Source organism: Numida meleagris, chromosome 2 (genome assembly GCF_002078875.1).
Source record: "Numida meleagris isolate 19003 breed g44 Domestic line chromosome 2, NumMel1.0, whole genome shotgun sequence".
NCBI lineage: Eukaryota > Metazoa > Chordata > Aves > Galliformes > Numididae > Numida > Numida meleagris.
Window position 1 is genome coordinate 98,155,417 of NC_034410.1, and position 26,207 is coordinate 98,181,623.

The window sequence follows — 26,207 nt, forward strand, 5'->3', positions numbered from 1 at the left end:
TTTACTTTCAAGGTACGTGGTTGTTCTGGGATCTCACTGAAGTCATAGAGCACTGACTGATACTAAAATCATATCTTGCAGGGCTGTTGGTATATTTCATAGTTTTAGCTTCAGGTTTCCTCTATCACTTGTGAGTTTTTCTGAACAACAAGGCTGTAATTTATTTTCTATTTCCTTCTATTTCCTATTAAAATAATGGCATGCGAGGTGTTGGAAAGCATTCATGGAGATACTTAGTGAGAAAGAGATAGGTGAGAGGATGGAGCTGCCATTTTTTAGGACAAGATATTAATTTCTGGGCTTATACTAGAGGTTGAAGCCTCCCTGCATCATCAAGTATAGCTACAAATTTTTTATTAAGAATATGGATTCTGTCAGTAAATTTGCAGTGTATGCCCTACCATGTCCATGTGTTCTTCTGTGCAAGAAGTTTCTATGCCTCCAGAATACCTGAAGACAAATAACATACTAATTTTTTAAAGACCTGCTTCCTCCTTAAAAACAGTGAAAATAAACCAACTCTACCTTGCTGAACTGTGAGAAAGATACAAAACTGACTTTGCACTCAGTAACTTTTAATATGTCTTTGACTTTAATGTGGGCATATTCTGTAACTTTTAGGGAAGTTTTGTTTGAAATAATAAAAGGCTTTCAGTTCTTTCTGAAATCTTAATTTTATGGTTATTGTTTCTTTGTTACAGTCTGTCTGAAGCTTAATGAATCCAGTGTAGAACAGAGGGAGTATTGTGAACAACAGCGGTTCCTAGCAGGATGAAAAGAAATATTAGCAAAACTTTTTTTTCCCATTTTTGAGGGTTCATTTTGATGTTTTGTGAATATCTTTTGTACGTTACAGTTTATTAGACAGGAGAAACTTTATATATCCATACTCACACATTTGCACACATGTGCATTATGTATTTAGTTACTACAGGTGTGTTCAATGAATTGGATGAAATGAAGGCTTTTCTGGTGTTACATGATCAAGCTCCTTGGTGTTTGACTTCATTTAGCTTGAATGGATATGTTGTCAGTATACTTGACATTGTTCAAAGAAATCAGTGATATGACAGCTGGAGTATTTTTCTCTACTTACACTTAAAATGCTTTAACTTGTAATATATTCCTGAATGTATTTTTTTTAATAATCATATGAACCGTGTTGTCAAAACTTTGAAATAACTAGAATTGTTGCAGACTGTTTTATTTTTTTCCTAAACGTGAATGAAAAAAATTGTATTCTCTTTTTTAAAAAAGGTTTTTGATTAATGTGTCTTTACCATCTGATATTGTTACAGTGGCTTTTACTCATATATGGGCTTCTGACCCAAGATTTATTGTTATTTTCTGAGGTATTTTGGGTAGTTTTGTCTCTTGCCCTCAAATTTTGTAATTGGACAAGTGAGTATTTATTTCTTCTCTATTTGTGAATCTCTTTTTTTCAACTGATCCATAGGAGGTTAAGATCTAACTCCAGTAACGATACTAAAGTCACATAAAAGTATCTCAACAAATCTCTTGCACTGGTTGGTCAGAAACTAAGTACATATCCTAGAAACATAAGCTGTGTACACTGAGTCTTGTTTAGATTCCATTTTGTCCTTTCCCCCACAGATTAAAGTTGCAGTATCAGCAGACAGAGATTGTGTTCGTGCCTACCAACCTCAGATTTCATCTACGAACTACAACTCTTTAACCCTTAATGTGAAAACTACTGAACCAGATAACCTCCTTTTCTACCTGGGTAGCAATGGAAGGGTAAGTTTCTGGTATACATCCACAGAAGGTGATGGTAGTCAAATACTTACATAGCCATATGTGTTTTTTCCTACTTGACTTCAAACTAAGTACCCAAATGAGGCCCGTTATGGCCTTAGATGGTTGTACAGAGATCCTCGAAGGCAGAGAATAAAAACACCCGATTTGTTAGCTTGCTTCTTGGCCATGCAATGAATCTCTACTTTCCTTTTCCCATTCTGTACATTAACCTCATGGAGTGTAACATGCTGTGTGATGCTTTTGTATAGCATGCTGGAGTACATCAAGCATTTTGCCTGTTATCACAAAGAAAGAACTTGACTTTGGCCCTCATGCATCCACACAGCTGAAAGGAACATGATAGTTGAGCATCACAATGCCCCCCTCTTCTTTCCCTCTATACTTCTAATAAATGTACAGGTCTGTGCATGTGATAATACTTTTTCACAGACTGGTAGGTCACTTTGCATAAACTCGGAGAGAAGTGCATATTTATACATGTCTGCAGGTGTGCATGTAAACACTGTATCACATCTTGATGTGTTTATAAAGAAAACATTCGATTACATGTAGCTGATTTTTTTTTATTTCATTAAATGTTTTTCTTTCACTTGGCTTCTTTTGCTCAAACTATTCGCTAGAATTTCACTAAAAGTAAACTCCAGTGATGTAGGAACAGGAATCTAGAAAGACTCTCAATGTTACCTGTTAAAGTTAAATGCACAAAATAGGAACATGTTCAGTGTGATGTATTAAAATAAGGACTGCTTTTTTGTCAGACTGACTTCCTTGCTGTGGAGATGCGACGTGGTAAGGTAGCTCTTCTTTGGGATTTGGGCTCAGGATCAACAAGAGTAGAATACCCTGATTTTCAAATTGACAACAACAAATGGCACAGAATACATGCAACCAGGTAATTAAAGTGTGAATTGCATAAATACTGAAGGTCTAAAGGGGCAATCAGAAATAAGTTCAGTGGAAACTGAGATTAGGAAAATTTATGTATTTTTTAAAAATAAGATTGCTGTATTATAGAAACATCATAAACCATGCAAAATATCTGCTGAGTTTTCCAGTGACAAGATGTTTGTTGTTTTTAAAGAGAAAAGTTGATTGATAGAATGCGTTGATTAAGCCAGATGATTCCTAAAACTATTTGTTATTTGTAATTCATAGGTTTGGAAAAACAGGTACACTCAGCATAGAGGAAATGAACTCCAATCAGAAGTCTTCACCTAAATCTGCAACCTCGCCTGGAACAGCCAGCATACTAGATGTTAACAAATCAACACTAATGTTTATCGGAGGACTTGGAGGGCAAATTAAGGTTAAATTCTGCTATTGGCATTCTGTAAAATGGTTTTATCATGTTTGAGATACACCTTTGGCTTAGAAATAATTGCATAAATTGGCTAGAGAAATGCTAGGTAAAATGAGCATAAAGCAAAGATGCCATAACAATATTCTTCAGTAATCTGAAGTTAATTTTGCCTGGAAAATTCTGCCTAAATTGTTCATCAAGGCAGGCTGTGTGTACATACATGATGCATAGGTAGTACACATTGAATTCTTTTTTTGTTCATTCTTCTATGGCTTCTTTTAGATTGTCATTTTTTATGCAATAAGGATTAAAGTAGGTCAAGGCTGTAGTTATTTTACTTTTTCACTTGCTGCAAAACAGATCTATTATGATTTAAATGGTAGTTGTTTACAATTATGCTAAAATATGTTCTTTCATGACTTCAATCTAACAAATTTAGAGTTGAAGGGAAAAAAAAACAAACAAAAATTTGGCTGTTTAATTCCTAGAATACTTAACATTAATTGTATTCATGAAGTATTTCTTCTCTTACAGAAGTCACCTGCTGTTAAAGTAACACATTTTAAAGGGTGCATGGGAGAAGCATCCCTGAATGGAAAATCTATTGGTCTTTGGAACTACATAGAAAGAGAGGGCAAGTGCAATGGATGTTTTGGAAGGTATTTTGTCTTACTCTTTTTTGCTTTTTTTTTTTTTAAATAGATTTCATCTTTTACATGTATAACATATATTTCTGTTCCAGCTAAAAGTAGTGAACTCATACAAAATGCAGTCTTTATTGGTCATTAACTTACTATTCTGAATATGTTAATCCGAATGTGCATGTGCCAGTGGTGTCACTGATTTAACTGCATGAAATTTTGTCATTTATTAATTCCTTGTTTTGCAGAAGAGTTCTATGGCTGTGGTCTGCTTTGTGCAGTAAAAGTGGGAACTGCCTTCAAACCAAAGTATTTTCGAATATTTGCTTTCCAGTAATTTGGAGAAAGATAAAATTATTATTTTCTTTTTTTCAGTAACAGCGTAATGCACTCTTATTAAAAAGTCCATAGCAAAACTGTAGCCACTGAGCTTCCTACTATTTCTGTAATTATTGTGAAAGGAGATTGCAGTCTGTACTATTTTTATATTTAAAGGAATTGCAAAGAAATATGCTTGACTGTATTCCCTTTTGCAGAACATTTCATGTAGAAACAGCAGAGGGTGCTGCTTGACTGTATGAGAAATTTTCAAGAAGTACTATGGTACAGGAAAAGAGGCTAATAGAAATTCAGTATAAGTCCAATTACCTAAAGTGTTTTTATAAATGTATGACATATCTAAAGTTAGAGGGTGTAACATTTTTTTTCCCTTAAGAAATTGTTGTTTTCCTTTCATACATCAGAGAGGAACATTTTTTATCTTGTATGCATCCTTCCCCGTGGCTAAATAACTCATTGTGATATTCTATAATGAAAGCGGCCTTTGGCTGGAATACTTCAGTTATTCAAAACACCAAGCTTCAAATTTCTTTCCACACTTTCTAATCATACTGCCTAGGGCCTGCACCAGCTGATCAAACTTTTGTTATATTTTATATTAAAATGACTGGAAAAACACAAATCTTCAGCTAATGTTTTAGCTCTTTTTTTTCCCTCCCCAATTCCATAGCCCACAGGATGAAGACACTTCATTCCATTTTGATGGCAGAGGATACTCAGTTGTTGAGAAGGCACTCCGCTCAACAGTGACTCAGATAATAATATTCTTCAGCACCTTTTCACCTAATGGGCTACTTCTGTATCTTGCTTCAAATGGCACTGTAAGGAAAAGGATCAGACTCTTAATCTATCGAAACCTGTGTTTAGATCACGTCATAACTCCTTGCGTTCTCCTATATTCGCTTTCAATTTACCTTTACTAAAACAAGTTATCATCTTTGTGTAGATTATCGCGTGTGATCGACACCATGAGACAAAGAACAAAAGACAGAGACCCTAGAGGTTACTCCTTAGAGCAAATATTCACATGTAATGGAATATTCACATGCAGTGAAAATAATTGTTAATTTATTTTAAGCCTGAGAGTAAAATTAATTATTATTTTACTAAAAGCAAGATCAAGAAGCAGCAGGAACAACAGACTATTTTTTTTTCTCTGTTGGAGAAACCTTGGCAGGGTGTAAAATCTTTTGGAACTGAAGTTGCAGAAGAATATATTATTGAATAGTCTTATTGAATTAAAGCCATGAGATGTGAATTCAGCAAACTGAAATAAATAAATCAGCCTCCAACAGCAGCATAAGCTAGACCCATCTCCAGTCCTTCACTGTCATGTCATGCAGTTTACCACCTACTTTTCCTGGAGGACAAAGCTTTGTTTAGATACAAATTGTTCTGGAGGCACTACATAATTCATTTGATTCATTATATACTCACTGCCTGAATACATTGCACAATGATACGTGAGTTAAATTTTACAGTGTAGAGAGGGCACTTCTAGAATGAAACAGAAAGACTTTTTTTACTTCTGTTGATGTGAATAAACATGTAGAAGCTATTTGCATCTTGCAGAAAGAACACTGTATTGTTTGATTATTATACTAACAGTCAAATCAAATTACTCTCAATCAAAAATAAAAAAATCAGTTGTGACATTTGTTGTTTAAACTTTTGTCTGCTGAGCAATCAAGCTTGCTGATTCATTTAAGTATGAACAACAATGAAACAAAACAAAGGATCTAAATCCTTTTGTGGTACACAGAATTTAATTTTCCTAAACACAGCAAAGATGAACATCTTGGGTGTAACAAATAGTTTAGGTACAGGAGTTACCAACCCTTTTTCACACAGTAGGCCATACCTGCTAAATATGCGTCTTTCCGGAAGGTTTTTGTTTCCTGTAATTTAATCTTTTTTTTTTTTTTTTCCTCCCAGAGAGATTTCTTGTCCCTTGAGCTTGTTGATGGCAAAGTGAGACTGACTGTTGATCTAGGTTCAGGACCTCTTGCTCTGACAACAGAAAATCGTTACAACAATGGAACATGGTATAAAATTTCATTCAGTCGGAACAAGAAGCAAGGTAGGCTACAGGCTGAGTAAACAGGTGTCTGTCCATTTACAAACAGAAATACCTAAGGGTTCCAGAAGTAACATCACCACAGCCAAATCCGGACACTTATAGGATTTCTTTAGCTGACAATTCTATATTACTTCACTAAAGTTAGACAGGAGAAAGACAGAAATGAAAATCTGGTGCTTGATTTGCCACATGTTATAAAGAGTAGGTAGTGCAGAATCTGCCAGAAAACATGTATTAATAGTCCTTAAACAGTGAGAAATCTTCGTCTAAGTCTGTATATTTGGGAGCATCTGTTTTGCATTTTTTATAGTAAATTGTGCAACAGAATTTTGGGGCTCGTGATTGGGAAGTGATGCATTCCAAGGGAAGTTATGCACTGCAAGTGATATATGTGAATAGCTATAACATATTGTCAAATATATCTTTTCCTGTAGACTTCTCCAGATTTGATTTTGGCAGAGAAAATAAATGAGATTAGCAGAACAGCTGTAACTACAATACTTGTACTCACTCTAAAAATAAGAAGATTGTCCATACATGTTTGACTCAACGAATACATTTTCCTTTATTAGAACAAGATTGCCAAAATGGAAGAATGTGTATGAGTATCCCTCTCTAGATATTTACTTTCTTTTCTTTGCAGGAATGCTGGCGGTCATGGATGCATATAACCTTAATTACAAAGAAACCAAGCAAGGAGAATCTCCTGGGGTTGCCTCAGACCTGAATCGCTCTGATAAGGACCCAATCTTCATTGGTGGGCTGCCGAGATCAAGGGCTGTGAGGTGAAGTGTGCCTTCACTCGTCCCCCTTTGCTAAGACACCCTTAAGTGGAGAGAAAGACTAAGAAAATCTGATATTCCACTGACATCAGTGGAAATCGGTGAAGTTTGAAGCCTTGCTTCAGACTTGATTATCTGTTGTTCACCTTTAGGCTCTATTAAGGGACTTTTCACAGCAGTTTGGAAGAACTGTCTGTTTTACCCCTGCATGGGTGATTTCCACAGCAGCAGCTGCCACAGCAGCCACCTGCTCTTTGTGTCAGGCTGCAACAAGCGTTCAAGTGCTGCTGCCTGGAGCAGTGCTTCCCTGATCTTTACCTCTGTGAGCCTTGTGCTTCCCAGCTGGTGTTTATGGACAAAATTGCACTTCAAGATGAGAGTTCTTCTTCAGAAAGGAATTCTTGTAATTCAGTTTTGAAACTCAGAACAGATGAGAACTAGATGTGGTGTTTTTTGTTAATCTGTTTACCCATATAGTTTATAGCTGGTCTCTAGTTAATACTTTCTATACTGTACATTCCTGCTGAACTTGAAAAGCTACATTTCTTCCAGTGGCTTCACTTTGAAAGGACAAACATGGCTAAAAGAAAAACTAATTAAATTATTTGCTTTTTCTTGACAATAAGGTAAATTCCAGGACAATATTTATCTCTGTATATTTATTGCTCTCAGATGTAAACTTGAATCTTAGTTGGCACTACAGCATGTAAGAGATTATGGCAGGGAAGGTTTGGATTTTTCTGACTTAAATCTGGAACCAAATTGTGTTATCCTTTAGACTTTAGAAATGAAAAACAGTTGTTGCATTTACTCTCACACAAAAGCCATCACATTTCAGCTGGAAATGCAACTGAGGGTTTTGGAAAATGGCCTGACCTGTCAACACAGCACTACACGCTTACATGTTTCCATTTGGGTACAGTGCTATCTGATTCTTTTTCAAACCGGAAATACTATCTGATAAGATAACCCAAATTATTCCCCTTTTCACTTACACTGGGCTGACTGTGTTCTTTAAACCAGATCCCGTCTTTTTCTTATTGAAGAGAGATTAATCTTTTCTTCCAGGAGATTCCAAGTACTATTTATTGGAAAAAAGCCCTGTTTTGTCTTTCAGGAAAGGTCTTAATAGTAGGATGTATGTGGGATGCATCAAGAATCTGGAAATATCCCGTTCAACCTTTGACTTGCTTAGAAATTCATATGGAGTAAGAAAAGGCTGTGTATTGGAGGTAGGAGACTTGGAGGTTTTATGGTCTGATTCTTACTGTTATTGAACAATGAATAGTAATGTTTGTGAAGGAATATAGTGAGTTGAAATTGACTTGTCTTGAAAAATTCTAGGCAAATTAATATATATTTGAAATTATTTTTTCTTACTGGGCACTACAGGTAGACAAAGTCAGTAATTATTTCTCTTATTCATAAAATAGCCTATTCGTAGTGTGAATATCTTGAACAATGGATATATCGAGTTGGAACCTAAGTCCTTAAGTCCAGAATCAGAACTGATGGCAACTTTTGCTACAAAGAACAGCAATGGTATCATCCTTGCTGGACTCAGTAGGGGACTGGAGAAGCGACGACGCAGACAAGCACATTTGGCAAGTACTGAAAATAAACATTTTTTTAGCTTTGTTTTTTGTCATTTGTATTTCAAAATATCACATCCAATTTCTGTGTCTGTAATTTGCAAAAAAATGAGAAAAATATCTGATGAGCTTAGGAAGCCTGAGCTCAGGGAGGGTAGAAGGGCAAAGAGTGCAGAAATTGTAGCAAGGTGGAGATGAAGGATCTGTTAACAGAGAACATTGAGTATTATTTTCCACTTTTTTTTAGTCAGAATTATTTACTGAAGCATTTGCAGTGAACAAAGAACTCGTATCTTATTGGCTGTTCTAGAGCTCCTAGAATCCAATTAGCAGGAATGCTAACCTGCCCCATTCTGTTTCCTTCATCTAAGCAGGGGTGTGTGTGGTAAAAACAATCCCATGGATTTTTATTGTGAATTATTTTATTGTGTATTATTTTTATGCCTTCTGTTAGAAGGCTTTGCATTCTGTGAGATGCTGATACATGCCTACTAGTCCTTCTGTTTCATTACAGTTTGTTTAAAAAAAAAGTTGGAGGTAAATTTTTCCAAACTATGTTTTATTTAAACAATGATGAATGAGTGACAGAAAACTGAGTTGTAGTTAAAAAATAATCTTCTGATTAAATCTGCAGCCCTTCTTTTCCATTATGCTGATTGATGGTCATATTGCAGTACATGTTAATGCTGGAGATAGAGCAAGTACTAGAAAAGTAATTCTTAAGTCTGCTAATGGAACATACAGCGATGGACAAGAACATTCTGTCATCCTAATTCGGAATAAAAGGTACATATGACTGCAAACAGTTCTACCTGTTTAATTATTGTATGCCCTTGTCAGATCACCGCAATCTCTGAGAAACTGCCTTTGTGAGCTCATTAGGTGGAATAATCATGTTGTGTTTTTCTGCTTTTACTGGAGGTGTTCTGATTTATATGGTAATTGTATACAGCGCACAGCCGCTGATTAAATTGTATTTAAAAGCTCTCAAAATCTCCAGGCAGCTTGGCCACTTGAGTGAAGTATGCTTAATAGTATTAGAAAAAAATATAGCTATCAAAATAATTTGGAAAGATACTCAACAAAACGCTGTGTTAAAAATTATCTAAAGAAGATCTTCTAGTTTTTTCTTCTGGGCATTGAAGGAATTACTGAAGTTATGGAATCTTATTTCTTAGAACAGCATATTTCTTAGAGTGAAAAGAATGTTTCTGATATGAAAATGCCTGAGGCCCTTGTTGAATGTTTTCTCTACTTTATCTTTTTAGAATCATAACTGTACAGGTGGATGAAAGTAACCCTTCAGAACTGAGGCTCGGTTCATCAGCAGAAATGAGCCCCATGAACATTTCCAACTTCTATGCTGGCGGCATCCCCGCAGGAGAGGGCTTCTTTGGGCTAAAAATGACTGGCTCCTTTTATGGCTGTATCAGCAACCTTATTTTTAACAAGGAGTAAGTCAGACTGGTAACTTCCATGTTCTGGAAAACTGTATAGTAATTAGTAATTATATTTTGAAATTGCTCTCCTGATGTTGTTAATTTGTCTTTTTTTTAACATAAGGCAAGTGTTATACTAATGATCCGGCATCATAACATGCAGAAAATTAATATTGATTATTAATAGCTACATTTACAAATAACCGTAAACATGTCCTTAATGGGTGTATGGATGCTGCACAAAGTGCCGCTCTCTATTATAGTTTATCTGTGTTTACAGATTCTTCCAAGAATATTTTCTATTAATACTGTTCTATGGACATTTGCCTTTTTTTTCTGCTGGACTTCATGACTTTAGAGGTGTTTTTCCAATCTGAATTACGCTACAATGCTGTGAATCTTTCTTGTGAAACACCTTGTGAAGTATTTTCCTTGTGCTTGGGATTTCACCTCTTAATGTATAGGTTTTTTAAAACACAGACTTTTGGATTTCACCACTTCCATGAAGTATGAACATGTGGATATGGACAGCTGCTTTTTGTCAGACAAGCCTAAAGCAGCCATACAGCTGGAAGACACGGAGATTCAGTCTGAGCTACCAGTTCCCCTGAGGCCTCCTACAGATACAAAAAAAGTATGTATTACAACAAAGCTCAGTTGCTTCTTCTAGGAAAGTACTCAGGTAAAAGTTGCATTTTTAGCTTTGTGGAAAACTTTCAAAACAAGGACTGTATGTATTTGCTTCTTCTGTGGTATGTAGTAGTCCAGTGAATGTGGAATTGAATTGATTATTTCCAGTGGAAAAAAACTACGATATAAACTTGTGAAGCAGTCTCTTGGCCTTTTGAAAAGGAAATTTAGTTAGGTTTATCATGGTTCAGGCAGTAACACCAAAAGGAAAAGAAGTGGAGTGATAATCTCTCAGCAGAAGGACTTGACATGAACTATTATCTTCAGTGTGTTCTTGGCAAAGTAATTCCATGCTGAGATTTGCATTAGCTGAGCAATTTAGCATTTGCATTTTCCTGGTCACACAGATGCAGTCTCCAGTCTGTGTCAAGGAGGAGGCACAAACCGTTACAGAGACACACAGCACCTGAATGCAGCTTGCATGACACCTGTTTCCTCTCACACAGTCCCAGTTCCCAAGGCAGCATTACATTTCTCCTCCTGCAGCTGCACATCTTTATGATGAAGTGTTTCCAAAGCATCTTGAAATCATTTTTATGTAGCAAAAGAAAGCAGGATTTTTATGCATTTCATACAACTGTGGCTATAAAAAGAAATAAGCTATCCTTCTTAGAGCTAAAGTATGGCTTTGGCTCATACTCTTACTCAGCTCTTCATTCCCTAAATCATAACAAAAATGTACATCTCCACTAAATGGGAAAATATTTCTACTAAGTTTATAACATTTTAACTGAAATTTTGCTCTATCTTCTAACATTTCTTAGCAAAAGGGCTATCAATTAAGATAAATGGTTAATGAATACATCTCAAACTATAAACATTTCTTAGTAGAAAAGATTGGTGCTGCCCGTGAGACATAGCTTAATCATTACAACTAGTCCTCTCTGAGCAAAATGGTGGCGTGAAAGGGTTAGGAGTTTAGCAAATTGATGTTACTGTATATTTTGTGGTTATCGTGTGGCTCAGTTTTTCTTCTTACAAAGTTCAGAATAGGCATCTTGCCATTCAGCACTGCTGGCAGGCAGCTGATACTGTACTTCTTAATAAAGTCCCTTCATTAACAGGTAGCTTGTGCAAAAGATGAGCTGCCTGATCATGTTCAAGGTGCGCACCAGTTTGGACTTGCCAAAGGCAGCCACTTGACACTGATCTTCAATCAGTCTACTGTCCGGAAAAAGTGAGTATACCTTAATTGCACATGAGTGTGTTATTCTTTAATGAACTACAAGTGTGATGGTGGCTTTCATGCAGAATCATTGCATTATGAGCTTTGAAAATGGCCCTTACCTCAATTTCTATGATTTCCTCATGGAAGAAAGTACCACAACCACTGCATCATAATTAAAACATCTCTCCCTCAGGTTTGTGGTCATGGGTTTATCAGAGTTCTGCTTTTTTTTCCGGTCCTTACTGGTCCCTGCTTCTTTGGGCAATGCAGATAACATCTTACCCTCTCTGGATTTTCTGCAGTTATACCTTCCACATCTGCTTCACTCCCCAGGTCACCAAAGGAGCTAAGACTACTGAGAAGAATCGCTGTGTAGAGACTGACCTGTGATACGCTCTCTGCCAGTCTCATTTGTTTGAGGCCCTCTAAACAAAGCCTGCAAGCCTAAGTTCTTTCAGCTTAGAAAGCCTCTGCAAGCATAGGCAAAAGAACCCTTTCCTTTCTTAGCCCTTACATTTTAACTACTGAATATAAGAACCTGGCAGCGGTTTGATGCTCTGCAGTCAACCTAACCTAGCGTCTCTATAATAAATAGCTTTTCCATAAATAACTTCTGGGGACCCAGAGCGCAGAAACAGCTCCTCTGTCTTTAAGCTTTCCTCTGTTCTCAGTCTGCCCATTTATATTCCAAAAAGCCTGGCTAAAAGTTATGGGATCTGTTCCTTCCTTGGGGCAGTGGGCAAACCTGCAGTCATAAACAGCTGAGCCTGTCCCTCTTAAAACCCGGCTCACTGTATACTTTTCAAATTTCTAACAGGTACAGCACTGATTTGTATTATGAAATACAGTATAGGTCATGCCTTCACAGGATTCAATGCAAATTCTACTTTTCTGGCCTTTGTAATAAAAAAATCCTTTCATAATGTTAAATTGGTTGAGGCTGTTCTCTACCTCCCAAGCAGCTTTTTGTCAATGCAGATTAAAATACGTGTCATTAACACTGACTTTTTATTGTCTAGACTTTCTGTCCAGCTGAATCTCAGAACCTTTGCCTCCAGTGGCCTGATTTACTACATGGCTCACCAGAACCAAATTGATTACGCAGCCTTACAGCTTCATGGGGGACAGCTCTATTTTTCATTTGATTTAGGCAAAGGAAAAGCAGTAGCTTCTCACCCTGCTATTGTCAATGATGGAAAATGGCATACGGTAGGTAGTCACCAATTTTGTACTCCATTTTCTCTTCCCTGGTGTTACTGGGATGTCCTTTCACTGCCTTTTCTGTACAATTTAAGTGTTACAATGGCAAACAGGTTTCAACTCAGTCATGAAACCATTCAGATCAATGCATAATTATTTCCTTCTAAAGTTTTCATTAATTATGCATTGATTCCACCCTCCAAGATTCTGAGATTATTTAGGAGTAAAATAGTTCACCCACTGTGTAATAAACGTAATAGTCATCTTCACTGGATAAGAAACTGAGAAGTCTAAAAATTCTGATCTTTTCCACAGAGAGCTTTCCATGCACTATGCAACCAAAGACTTGCAACTGAGAGTGGGACAGGGTGAAACTGTGGCTGTAGTGTTTCTCCTTTCTCCCACTTATCACTTAATACTTTAGTGCTAATAGTGCTAATGCTAACAGGGAATAACCATGGATTGTGCAAAAAGAGGAAGGTAAATACTTTGAATCAATGGAGGCTGGAGGGAGAGAGCTTGACATAAGGCTATTTTTGAGAGAAATTATGGCTGTAGATTTCAAATAGAATGTAGCATGCAGGGCCTTCTGTACAGAGGTTCTGTGTGAGCCTCCATCAGCCCAGTTCCTCTGAGCAACCCAGTGACTGTTGGCTCTGGCTTTCTTTGCAAGAAGCATCTGTGATGTCTTGCTTAATTTTAAAAGCAACTCACCACATTAGTTATCTTTAGGGCAGGTGAGGCTGACAGTATTCGTCCTGCTAAGCTTCCCTTCACTTGTTCATATGTGGAGCTTTACCTGTGGGAGTGGCTTCTGTGGGACAAGGTGATTGATGACAGAGAGCTGCCACTTTTCCTCAGTGCCTGGGGAATCAGCAGAGTTATTTTTGGTTTTCATATATAACAAGTAGAATAATAAACAACAAGAGCTACTAGAGAAAGCAAACATGAACTTCTGTTAGAGAGTGATAACACAGATAAGCTCTGCTGCCTACCCTGAAGGGAAGAACACTTCAGGATTTACAGCTGCGTGTTTAAAATTAAGTATAGCTACATAAAAACTCATACTCGTACTATCAACTTTATAAGAGATGAAAAGATTCTGTATGAGAGCTGATCTTCCTTTACTACAAATGGTGAAAAACGTGAACTTAAAACTTTCTTCTGAAACCAAGGCTGAGTCACACCTCTTTACAGCTGAGGATGATTATTGCAGTAGCTGTACAATCAATTTAAGCTAGCATGCTTTCCTGCCAAAAGAAAAACCTTTCTTTCCATTTTCTATCCTATGCTTGTATCGCTCTGCTATGCTGCTTTATCCCCTTACCAACCCAAACGTTTATGAAACCTCATGTGGAAGCTAATTAGGATTCTGAGTGTGGTTGCAAGTAACTGGAGAGGAATAAATGGTTAGCTGACTTGAGATCAGTTATTATCTTAGCTGCATGTGAATAATCGTTTTCATGCAGAGAAGGCACAGGGTTATGAATGAACAAGAACTGGGAAGCTTTTTTGGTCATAGTAAACTCAGCACTGCCCATCATAAAATTGTGTTGTAGGAGTGTGCACTCCAGAGAGCTAAGATGGCTCAGCTGGTGGGCAGCACAGTATTGCAGAGAAGCACAGAACTCTTCTTTTCCAACTCAGTAACTTACTCATATCCTAAAGCAGTAAGCTAGTGGTTTTAAATAGTAGTTGTTAAGAACTACTATTAAAAAACTTGGACAGGGCAAAATGTAATCATTATAGGCCCCTGGGGAAGCAAGAAAGCAGTTTAGGCTGCTCACTTGCATTCTGAAATGGCCTCAGCCTCTGTGAATTTCATGAGGATGTCTCAGTATTATAGTACATGCAAGCAATCTAACCTTTAATAGTCAAATTTCTTCTTTGGCAAATGATGACTAGGTAACTGACTCAGCTTATGTTTGTGTGCTCTCATTTTTTTTCCAGATAAGGACAGAATATGTTAAAAGAAAAGGTATCATCATTCTGGATGGACAGGAATTGGTAGCAGTCAGTGCCCTGGGAGATGGCAGCACTTTGGATGTGGAGGGCAAGCTGTATGTGGGAGGACTCCCCTTAGACTATGTGGCGAAGAACCTTGGGAATGTAAGAAGGTTTGGGGAGGGGCAAGGGGGGTTACTGTCTGACAGTGTGCAATATTAGAATGGGTATACTGCATCAAACCCATCTGGTTCAGTATCCTTTCTCTGACAGGGGCAAAAAACAACAAAGAAAGAAACAACAAAGAACTTAATGACTCTTTACTAAATAAATCTTTCTGGCTCTCTATGGTTTAGTGATTCTAGCTAGAGCTGGAACCTTGTGTTTTATTAATAGCCCTTAATGGATTTTTTTTTCTATCAACCTCTTCGTTGAAAACAGATAAACAATATAAATTCTCATGTATAGCAGAAAAGAAAAAAATGACCTAGAACCTCTGAAATTTTATAACCTAAATTCTATTGGATTCGCATAGGAATTCCATGCCTTAAATATCTCTGAAAGGCTGCCTTTAGCTGTTTGAGATTAAAGCATACTGTTTACGCATGCTTTTAGAAGGTATTTTTTTTGTCAACTTCCTCCTTGTGCAACCCACTATCCTAGGGTGGATTCTGGTGTTGATAGCAGTGTTTCTCAATTCTGGTTGTACTTTCTTCACCCTTGCTTTTTAATTGCTTAGAAGGGCTAATTTAGAACATGCAATTACTAAAAAGGATAGTGAGAAATTCTAATTAATCTTATTGCTGGATAGAACTCTCTATACTTGGAAAGAGTCTTAGGAAATCTTGATTTACATTTGAATTTGGTAAAACGTGTTTGAAATATGTTTAACTGTTGGGTATATCCCTTCTCAAATTCAAGCACATGCAAGTCTTTCTATACTTTATGGAGAGTGTATACTGTGTTCCTCTCTAAGACATAGTGTGCATTTTCAACCTTATATAAGTAAATGTAATAAATAAAAATGTAATTATGTAAATATTTTTGATCCTGCTGTGTTTTGTTGTTAATTTATGGTAACACTGGGTGAATCACTAAAAGACCATTGCAGCAGATTTTATTATGCATTAATTCCTGCATTTTGGTGTGCCTAGGTGACCCACAGTATTCCTGCCTGCATTGGCAGTATGACGATTAACAGCAAGCAACTGGACAAGGAGAGCCCTGTCTCCATCTTTGCTGTGAATAAATGCTATGCAACAGTGCAGGACGGCACGTTCTTTGAAGGAAGTGGCTTTGCTGCTCTTGGTAAGTGTCATTAAATGGAAGCAGTATCTTACTGAGTTAATGTCAATGAAAACATATCTGTTTTAGTCCTTGTTGGAAGTATACATAGTTAACATGCCCCGCGTATGTATTTCTGAGTCCCTTCAATCCATACGCCCCAAAGCAGCCATTTTTGCACGGGATGAAGGAGCTAATGACTCTGGGGAAAGAAACAGACCTTCTCTTTCTTTTGCAGCTAAGTATACCCATGTTTATAGAATTAGGCTGAGGTCTGTTAAAGTGTATGGAGACAAAAGATGCAGGGGGATTGTGAAGTAACATGAAGGATTACATTAATTTATACTCTTGGCTGTTTCTCCAGCAAATGAGATAAAATGTTTTAAGTCTAAATGAAAGAAAGAAAACATGTTTGGGAATGTTACTTTTCCAGCATAAAGTGTGAATTTTTATTTTGGACAGTTTACTTTGGAAAAACTTGAAAGAGTTTCTGCAAAATCCTTTCCCAGCAAAGTAATTAACTTTTTAGCCCTTTTAGTAAATACACATTAATGCTACTTTGAATTGTGAGTTACAGTTCTTTCATTAGAAGCTTGTAACTTCTTTTCAGTCAGAGAAGGTTACAAAGTCCGTTCTGATGTGAACATCACGCTTGAGTTTCGTACGACAGCCATGCATGGCGTTCTCCTTGGTATCAGCAGCGCTAAGGTTGATGCCATTGGACTGGAGATTGTAAACGGCAAGGTAGGCTGCCCTGCGCTGGCATACTCATTTCACAAGGCTTGTTAAAAGTGGGAGGATTGAATGGTTGGGTAGCACTAAAGAAACACCAGTGAAATGTGATGGAGGTGGAATGTCAGAACCAAATCCCTACAGAACTAGTGTGGGACTGACTGTAAGTATCAAAGCTTGTCATCATAATATGATAAAATGTGGGATTAGCAGAAGTCACTGGAACTTTCTGCCTTTGTAATTATTGTAATTCATGTTAGCCTGAAGCCACTGTGACCTCCCGTACTAGATACCTTGTATGTTAGACTGAATATATTCCTTTCTTGCAGTGTAATACTTTTTCTGCCATAGAGCTAAGCTTGTCCTTGTTAAGCATATTCTTCCGTGTACAAAAAACATTGTTTTGCAGTCTCTTCTTCAATATTCATGAGCAATATCCAGGACAATTAACTCTCCCTCTCTAAATCCACTGGTCATTATGCTCCATAAGCATTTTAACAATCAATACACAGTGCACCACTCATCTCCTGCAGAAAAAAATATATATATTTGATTGCTTTTAAGTATTTCCTTTCCTTAGAAAGAGCTCATTTTTTATTCAATACTTCCTACCAAGAGACAGTGTTAAATATGACTGTTTCTGTAGAGTGTATTTTCTCTGTTTATATTTACATATTAATCCTTATCACAGAATTGAAGAAATGTCTACTGCTTTGAGAAATAAAGGGATGGAATAAATAAATACATATATTGGCAATAGTAAGTGCTTACAGTTCATCCCCTTCAGCTAGATGGAGCAGATCTTCTTTGAGATCTTAAGTCTTAGTTTCTGTGAGAAAATTACATTATTGTATTTGTAGGAAACATTGAAATCCTGTGTATACAAACCTAGCCAACAGATCATTGCATGGATGGATCTAAGTCTTTTAGATTTCAAATATAGTTCAATAAGGACTCACACTCTATCAAAGTAAACATTAGCTTTGCATAATTATCAAACATTTATAAAATGGAAATATCTGCACCAGCATGATTGTGCTTTTGTCTAGATAAATTAGTTCATCTATTCTTACTTTATATCTTTATTGGCATCTGGCTGTTTATACAGGTTTTATTCCATGTCAACAATGGAGCTGGCAGAATAACAGCTACATACGAACCAGGAGTTGCAAACAGTTTATGTGATGGAAAATGGCACAAACTTGAAGCAAACACAAACAAATACCGCATCTCACTGATAATTGATGGGAATTTGGTTCAAACTGATAATCCCTACATTCAGTCAACATCTGCAGATACAAACAATCCAATTTATGTTGGAGGTTATCCTGGTAGGTACAATAATATTTCTTTTTCCTTCTCTCCCTCCTGTGTACTTTCTCTTTTTCATAAGAATCATCTCTCTCTCCTCCTATGTGTCACAAGTTCATGATTGAGTTATAAATCTTAGTAACCATTTTGTACGTTGTTACTGAGACCACAGCGTATTAATAGTTGCATTCTATCATGGTGGAGGAATTCATTCTGCTGTTGAGTGTGTTGGAGAGATGAACTGAATGATTTCACTTTCCTACACAAACCTGTTAGTTCTGAGAAGGATTACTTCTGTGCTTCCATGTGGTTTGTCTGTCATAGTCTCTCTGAGGGTTCACAACATCCCTACCTGTGTTTGTTCAGATGCAATTCTCTTTTCCCTTTACATTCATAGAATCATAGAATGGCTTAGGTTGGAGGGGACCTTAAAGATCATCTAGTTCCAACCCCCTTACCATGGGCAGGGCTGCCACCCTCTAGATCATTATTTTTGCTAATATTTCATGTCACGGGCTGTGCAGACAGAAATCACGTTGCAGTAGATGCACATACATCTCCCTTGCATGTTTACTTCTAATTAACTGTTTGTCAATCGTACAATGATTGTAATAGAAAAAAATAGTAACACAATACATAAATATATAACTGGAATGCTTTTAAATTGTATAACTCATTTGTTGATAATTGGAGCCAAGACAATTTATTTATTAGGGAAGTTGAATTTGGATCATCGTGAGCTTCATCTTTCTGTATGCACACACAAATATATTTATAGCCTTTTTAGAAGAATCACATCACTGCTTTGTATGGCTTTGTAGATTCTGTACCTTTAAACATATCATCAAATGCACATGTAAATTTGTCTCTGAAACAGCTGTTACCAGTTTATCAATTCAGATATTTCCATTTCTGTGAAAAGAGAGCAATGAGGTCTGAAGGGCAAACTCAGCTTTTAAATGTTTGGAAAGCTTCAGGGACAATAGCTTAAAATGTTACAGAGCCTTCTGCTGGACAAGGTTTATGAAAAATGAATTAATGCTCATTAAGTGGATCTTGATTAGTATAGGTCTTGCTTGAATACCAAAGTAGTCTTATCAGCATTTTGTGAACCTTTTTGTAAAATAGGGTAACATGATGATAATTATTCTTTCAGTACTTCATCCCTAAAGAATAGAGTTCACTGAGAAGAGAGGAATTCTTTGGTCAGGTGCTACAGAAGTGCAGAGTGAAATGTTTCACAGGTTGTATAGCAAAAACAGCTGGACTCTGTACCAATCTCCTGTTTGATTTGCCATGAGAGTCTATGGCTATGTACAACTCAGCTATTGCTTCATATTCTGACAGTTTCAGTTTTTACTTGAAAAGCACCTATGTAAAATGGCTTTCCCCTCTCTTTTCCCTGCTCTCATCTCCCACTGTCCCTCGAGGGAAAATATTCCTGCAAACTCTGCACAAGTTATCCCAGATAACTTATGCTTGAAGGCACCAATGCCCATCCATGGTAGGATATCCTAGATCATTCAAATGTGATTAGAACTTGGTGCTCATTTGTTCTTAATTTTTCTATCTCATTTGTGAGGGATGGGAAGCAATTAAATAATAACCTGGATCTTTGTGTTGTTTCAGTTCACTAGAAATAGACTCTACATAGTTCACATTTGTTTTTCAGGTGATGTGAAACAGAACTGTCTCACAAGCAAGAGCTCATTCCATGGCTGCCTGAGGAACCTCATGCTAACCAAGGGCCAGCAGGCTGAATTGTTTGACTTCAGCAGAGCTTTTGACCTGCGTGGAGTCTTTCCTCATTCCTGCCCTGGAGCTGAGCAATGAACTGAACAAAACCTGTCTGGGTTGGAGAGGGTTTTTTTGTTGATCAGTTGTTTTTCATTCTCATTTCATAATGGAAAGAAGTTTTTTGGTTTTGGTTTTGAGAGCCTGCATCTCTTTGATTTTCTGGTTGGTTTTCAACTCAGGTCATCTTTTTTTTAGTCAGAAGCTCTATGTCTGTATTTTAACTAAAATTTTCCTAAACAACAAATACCTCTACTACAATATTAGTGGCATTAATTGGATATTTTTCTTTTGGGAATTTTTATTAATCAGTGTTTACAATATGTGTTCTCTTGATTACTTGACAGTATTTCATTTTATTGTGTGTTGGTCATTTTATAAACAGGTAACAATGTTGAACCACGTAATAAAACTACAATAAACTGCATTATTTCATGTAATTCAGTAGTCCATATATTTCATTCAGAAGAAAAAGAGCTGTAAGGTTGTGAAAAGTACAAGTGGATAGAGTCCAGCAGAGGGAGCTGGAGACTAAGGGCATAATTTTGAAGGTATCAGATTCAGAGTCTAATAAAGAGAATTTTCTTATTTATAATTTCTATAGTAGCTCTGATCCCTTTTCCTTCTGCTCCAGTCCTCCTGGCCCTCAGTAGCTGCATTATCTAGGAGGGGTATGTTCCTGTTTCATTCCGCTTTCATTTGAGTGGCATCTCCATAGCACAGGGAACATGAAATAATGTGTTGGTGAAGAAACTGTTGGGGTGGGGTTTGGCAACAACTGTGTATTTTGGCAACGAGAACTAACACATATTTTCACACAGTATTTCTTACGAGGCAGAGGGAAACATCTTTGATTCCCTGTGATTCCTAACTTGCAGGCCAGCAAGCAGGTCTAAATTTTCCTGTTGTGTCTGCCTCCATTTCAAACATGAGGCTTCCAGTAGTTGTGCCTGAGCCAGTTTTTTGGGAAACACACTCAGTCTGACTCAAGTAAGGACATCTTTTCATCAAATGACTGGACCTCACAGTAGTGCTGAAACATGTCTGGTACTTGAGGATGGATCTGTAATAAATATAGTTCCTTACAAGTCACTTCCTTCTCCTGTTTGTCTTTGAACCAGCAGGATTTTTGTTCATGCCTCACAACTTTGTTTGGCTTTTAGTAAGCATTTTTACAATTCCTTCTAAAGTGAATTTTGGTCTATTTATTTCATAGTAGTTTAAAAAAATACTGGCTCCAGTGAACCTGAATTAGCAATGATTTCAATTCCAAGCAGTGTCATCTTGTTCCCTGCTTTGGAGTACACCAAGAGAAGAGCTCCCGGTACAAAGAAGTGCTCCACTTAAGCAGCTATGGTATAGCTGTTCAGGTACTGTAACAACACAGTTGCCTTTAAGACAGATTTTCCTGCCATTTTTGCAGTCTCTGTCAACTGCTTCTGTCAGAAAACCATGTGTTTTAACTTCAGAGACATTATTTGTTGGTACTGTTTTTATTTTTTACATGAATACAATACAATGGACGCATTCTGCTGTACAAATACACTAATATGTAGGCGTATTTCAACAAAACACTCAACATTATAACGAGGTGTGTATGGAAAATGTACATGCAGACACTTTGCTTTGATTAGTGGCATTGTATTATTTTCCAGAGAAGACAGACAGCAATGGAAAGCCATTGAAAAATAAAAACTGAAACACTGTTTGTATTTGTTGTCTGTTAACCCCAAGATGTGATCTAATAAGTTTCACATTACAAGCAGTCATCGAGGCAGGATGGTTTGGATAAAGTTTAGTCCATACCCTCGAATATGCTTTTTAACATATAGAGGTTATTTCCAAATCTTGCCCCCTATAGTGAGAAACATTTTATCTATGTAAAAGACTAAGAGAGAGGTATAATAATAATAGAAAGCTTTGGAATATTAAACCTCTAAGCCAAAATATTTTTCCTGGAAAATTGAAAGTGAGGTAGTTTCTATTAGATGCAGACACATTTGCACACATGCACGTGTTATAATGACATTAGCTGCATGAACAGGTGAGAGCATTCCAGTCTGTTTCCAGACTGTTACCTATTTCTTGCAGTACTCTGTATGTGTGGACAAGTAAAATGCTGCCTTTCTAGAACCATGGAATATATAAATTGGAGTATGTAAGTGCTTGAGGCATCTTTGGAGTTTGTTGAATAAGTTTCTTCCTGCTAGCTGCCACATTCTGATTAATAGCTTTCCTCATATGTTGCTTTTTGTTAGATGACAATACTATTGCATCTTTGTTTTTAACTAATGCTAGGAGGAGCAAAATTCCAGGCACCCCTGCCAGCATCTTGAAATCTAAGGCCTACAGTTGAAACTTCACATTTAAAAACATTGGTGAGATTGTTCACTTTGCTGCATATTAATTCAAGTTAGTGTACCACACCAACACCACACAACTTAATGTTTAACAATATTAACCACAGTACACATGGATCATTAGGTTCATTTGTATCAAAAAAGAATTACGCCATTCTGTTTCAACGACAGCAGGTGTTTGGCCGTGCTGTAGTAGTTGGGGCTCTGTTTGGAGAATTGAGGTCATCTGCTAATGTGCATGTCTTAGAAAGTTACGGGCAACTTTAGCATGAAACAAGAGTTCACAGAATGGATTTAATTCCCTCAGTTTTGTCTTTTCTACGTTGCCAAGCGGTAAAAGGTGAAAATCTTCTAATAACCCCTTGTATTCAGTGCAGAGAACGGTGACATTTAAGATACGTTTTTTGATGAAGTCCTCATTTCAGGGTTCAGAACCCCCAAGAACTCTGTACTTTTTTTTACTTCCTGTGTACAGAATTGAGAACACGGACTGAGTGGAAAGATGCTGGAAGTCAATGTGTTTCTCTGAAAGTGGTGCTATAGAAAGTTGTCTTGTTTGCCATGATATTTCAGATTCTTTAGTTAATGTTCAGACTTTCCGTATAGTCATAAAAGCTTTTTTGTTGGTTATAAATACATTGGTGCTTAGCATTTATGTTATGCTCTTTGTTTTCAAAGCATTTTCCATATAAAATCCCTTTGCTGAGTTTGTCCTTCCTAGATGGATATTTATAATTCTTGCTCTGCTAGTGAAGCTGTTTGGCTGTGTCTGAGAGCAGAATTTGACTCCAACTAATTCTCATATTATCTTTAAAAGGAAAAGTACACATCCTGTTTTACAGCTAAAAAAGGAGGGCAGCACAGCAGAAAGGACTGTCTGTGGTCACAGAGGGAACTAACTGGAATCAGGAAAAAAGCACATGACAAAACATTAATTCCTAGGCCTATGAGCAAACCACAGTTTTACTCTCTCTCTTGTATACTTAAAATAAATAGTTGTCAAAATAAGTAGTGCATTTTATAACAAAACTGTCCTAGACTTAGCCTGGCTGCAACAATGCACCCATTAGTGTTATGAAAAAGAAAAAAAAAAAAGATGGGAAGTTAAAAATTACACATATTTTTTAAAGCAGACAACAACAACAAAAACCATTGCTAAATTTCATTTTTAATCTAAAGAAGGAAAAACAGAAAGGCAGGATCTGCCCTCTGTAGACGTTGTTGCTGGTAAGAGTGCAGATTAGATGTTGATTTCTTTCACTGAACACTAACTAAGAAAACTAACCACTGAAGATCCCAGTTTGTTTTGAACCAGAAACGGGTTTCTCAAATGTGAAAATCATCATCATGCAGCTTCAGCAGCTCATCACAACCTACAGGGTTTCTCTATATCCCTGTATACTTTGTGTTCACCTACAATACCTGGTTCAGAAGGCTTCTACATTGCCAGCTGGTACCTGAAGCACCAGCTTCGGCCTCATCTCTGTGTCCAGACAAAGAATAGTACCTGTTGATCACAGTGGGAAATGAGTGAATTCACTGTGCAACACATCCATGCGATGATGGTAACACTGCAGCACATTTGAAGATGTCCCCATTCTTTTGATAAGACAAAGATGAAAAAATATTTGCTGTTTTACGGAGACTTGTGATTTCCCTACTCAAAAAACATACTTTGTTTACATAAAGTATAGCCCAGAGCCAGATGGTTGGGTGAAGAAGGGTGCTTGCCCTAGTAGCTGGCTGTCAACTATATCCTGCCTTATATTTGCTACCCTTATACTGTTGATGCAGTTAGAACCCACTGTTCTCTTGTCACTCTATGTGTTTTCATAGACTGCATGCAATCTGCAAAAGTAGCTGCAGTTTGCTATTTATCTCTAGAAACCCTAACACAACTGGGCCTGGTTTGGCTGTGGTCTTAAGGGTCTTAAGGCCCCTGTTGTGAAAAAGTTAAATAAGATTATTAAACCCCTCTGCTCATTGGAAGCTATTTGTCTGTGCTGTGTCATACAAGATCTGGATGACGATCTTTCTTCTCAATGCAGCTGAATAGTATAAAAATTGCTTACATATGGAAGCTAAAATAAAAGAGACATAATTAGGTTACAAATTAAGAAACTACAACATTTAACAAAAAAGATGATGTCCGTAAGTGGCACCATTAACACATAACTCATAGTGTGGCATTACACAGACTTAAATCTGAGCATATAAAGTAAAAGATGGAGCCAGAAAATATGTCTTCTCTCCTACCATTCATCTCCTGAAGCTTGCGTGTGAGACAGGGGAAGGACAGAGAAAATGGTTTGTGGTGCTACAAATGCACACAGTAATGAGATCCAGACAGACAGTTTCAGAAGACTGATAGTAATATATACAGTGGTACATACATAAAGCAGTATAGCTGTCTACACAGTAGTTCTTCCCCTTGCCTCCCTCCCTCCTCCAGCACCAGGTACTCATGAGCAGTGATTGAGGGATATAAATATTGCAGTAATGCACTCTGCACAGGTTTACTTTCGACAGAAATGTTTGATTTTGTCACATGGCTCCTTCTTGGCACTGTTGCAGGTTGAGCTCCTCTGTTTCACGCTTGAGATACCTTCTCCTTGACTGTCCCTGTGATGCTTCTGCGATACGTTGTGGTCGGTAGTGTTTCATGCATCCTTAGATGCCACTGGGTTATTTCCTCCCACAGAATCCATGTTCCAATGCCAGGTCAGGAAACAAAAAACTCCTTAGATGATGGGCTATTTTCTGTGGCTCCGTACCTTGGTCTGTCCTCAGCTCCTGGGCCAACTCTGGCACAAGCATAATCCATAGGAAAGCATAACTGATGTGAGGTTTTTAAACGGTCCAGAAACTGGAGTGATAATTCTTATACCAAAAGTAGTACATGATGAACATCTGTTGGACAGTATGGTAGAAAGGAATTCTATCCTGTAGGTAGCTACCATTTTGTTTTCATCACTGGCAAGAGGCGAGCGCTTCTTCAAATGACACGCATCACAGTTGTTCATTTGGCCTTTGTCCAGTATGCTGCAGCCTTGTGCTTCAGCTTGCTTTTGGTTTTATCACCCATTCTGCCTGAGGATTTGCACGGTAAACATCTAACATATATGCGTCTGGATCCAAACAGTGCTGGCCTAAAACAAAAATTGACAGTCACAAATCATATTGTGTTTTGCATGCATTTGGTGAATAGGATAGAGCTATGTTAAAACATCACTGAGTGCATCTCCAATGTGCAAATAGTTTGTTTGGTGTACCCAGCTAACATCTTGCCTGGCTACAGAGAAAAGCCTGGGTAAATGTGCCAGTGATTTTGCTTGATGTGATTCATAATTCACTTCCACTTCCAGGCAGGATGCTTTGCATTACTGAGTTCTGGATGTGGCATTTAGTCAAATGTTAAACAAATATTACGGTTTCTCTATAACCATTAACAACACTGTTACTGCAAGTTTTTATTTCTCTGGATTTACTGGGCTGGAATTAAAACTGACTTAGCTTCTGCTCTATTTTTAAATGCTGAAAATGTTGCTCTGTAAACTCTGTGTTCTCATCCACGTAGGAATTTGCAAGACAAATGCAGACTACAACAAAGTTTTTGAGTTTTGAAGTCTGGAAGATTGAGGGTTTCATTAGGTGGTGACTGAAAACAGGAATTGGCTCACTGGGGAGTCTTTGCTGCATTTGCCACAATTTGCCTTTCACACAGAAAGAAGTGCTTGGTGCTTGCTAATTGGATATGAAGGTAATAAATGCT

The 26,207-nt window shown here is 37.3% G+C and overlaps 2 protein-coding genes across 5 annotated transcripts in view; one reads left to right on the forward strand and one right to left on the reverse strand.

Annotated features, from left to right (window-relative positions):
• Positions 1–20,515, forward strand: part of LAMA1 (laminin subunit alpha 1) — a 99,800-nt gene extending 79,285 nt beyond the window's left edge. For all 3 annotated transcript variants that reach the window (XM_021386617.1, XM_021386618.1, XM_021386619.1), the window contains 19 exons: positions 1,615–1,758; positions 2,538–2,671; positions 2,935–3,085; positions 3,614–3,738; positions 4,730–4,880; positions 5,995–6,139; positions 6,783–6,924; positions 8,039–8,153; positions 8,355–8,525; positions 9,148–9,299; positions 9,782–9,967; positions 10,433–10,586; positions 11,707–11,819; positions 12,830–13,019; positions 14,961–15,119; positions 16,109–16,262; positions 16,849–16,982; positions 18,079–18,301; positions 19,954–20,515. In XM_021386617.1, the coding sequence (XP_021242292.1) occupies positions 1,615–1,758; positions 2,538–2,671; positions 2,935–3,085; positions 3,614–3,738; positions 4,730–4,880; positions 5,995–6,139; positions 6,783–6,924; positions 8,039–8,153; positions 8,355–8,525; positions 9,148–9,299; positions 9,782–9,967; positions 10,433–10,586; positions 11,707–11,819; positions 12,830–13,019; positions 14,961–15,119; positions 16,109–16,262; positions 16,849–16,982; positions 18,079–18,301; positions 19,954–20,114 (2,904 nt within the window). In that variant the 3' untranslated portion in view covers positions 20,115–20,515. The remainder of the gene's footprint in view (positions 1–1,614; positions 1,759–2,537; positions 2,672–2,934; positions 3,086–3,613; positions 3,739–4,729; positions 4,881–5,994; positions 6,140–6,782; positions 6,925–8,038; positions 8,154–8,354; positions 8,526–9,147; positions 9,300–9,781; positions 9,968–10,432; positions 10,587–11,706; positions 11,820–12,829; positions 13,020–14,960; positions 15,120–16,108; positions 16,263–16,848; positions 16,983–18,078; positions 18,302–19,953) is intronic.
• Positions 21,550–26,207, reverse strand: part of ARHGAP28 (Rho GTPase activating protein 28) — a 76,504-nt gene continuing 71,846 nt past the window's right edge. For both annotated transcript variants that reach the window (XM_021386620.1, XM_021386621.1), the window contains one exon: positions 21,550–25,584. In XM_021386620.1, the coding sequence (XP_021242295.1) occupies positions 25,493–25,584 (92 nt within the window). In that variant the 3' untranslated portion in view covers positions 21,550–25,492. The remainder of the gene's footprint in view (positions 25,585–26,207) is intronic.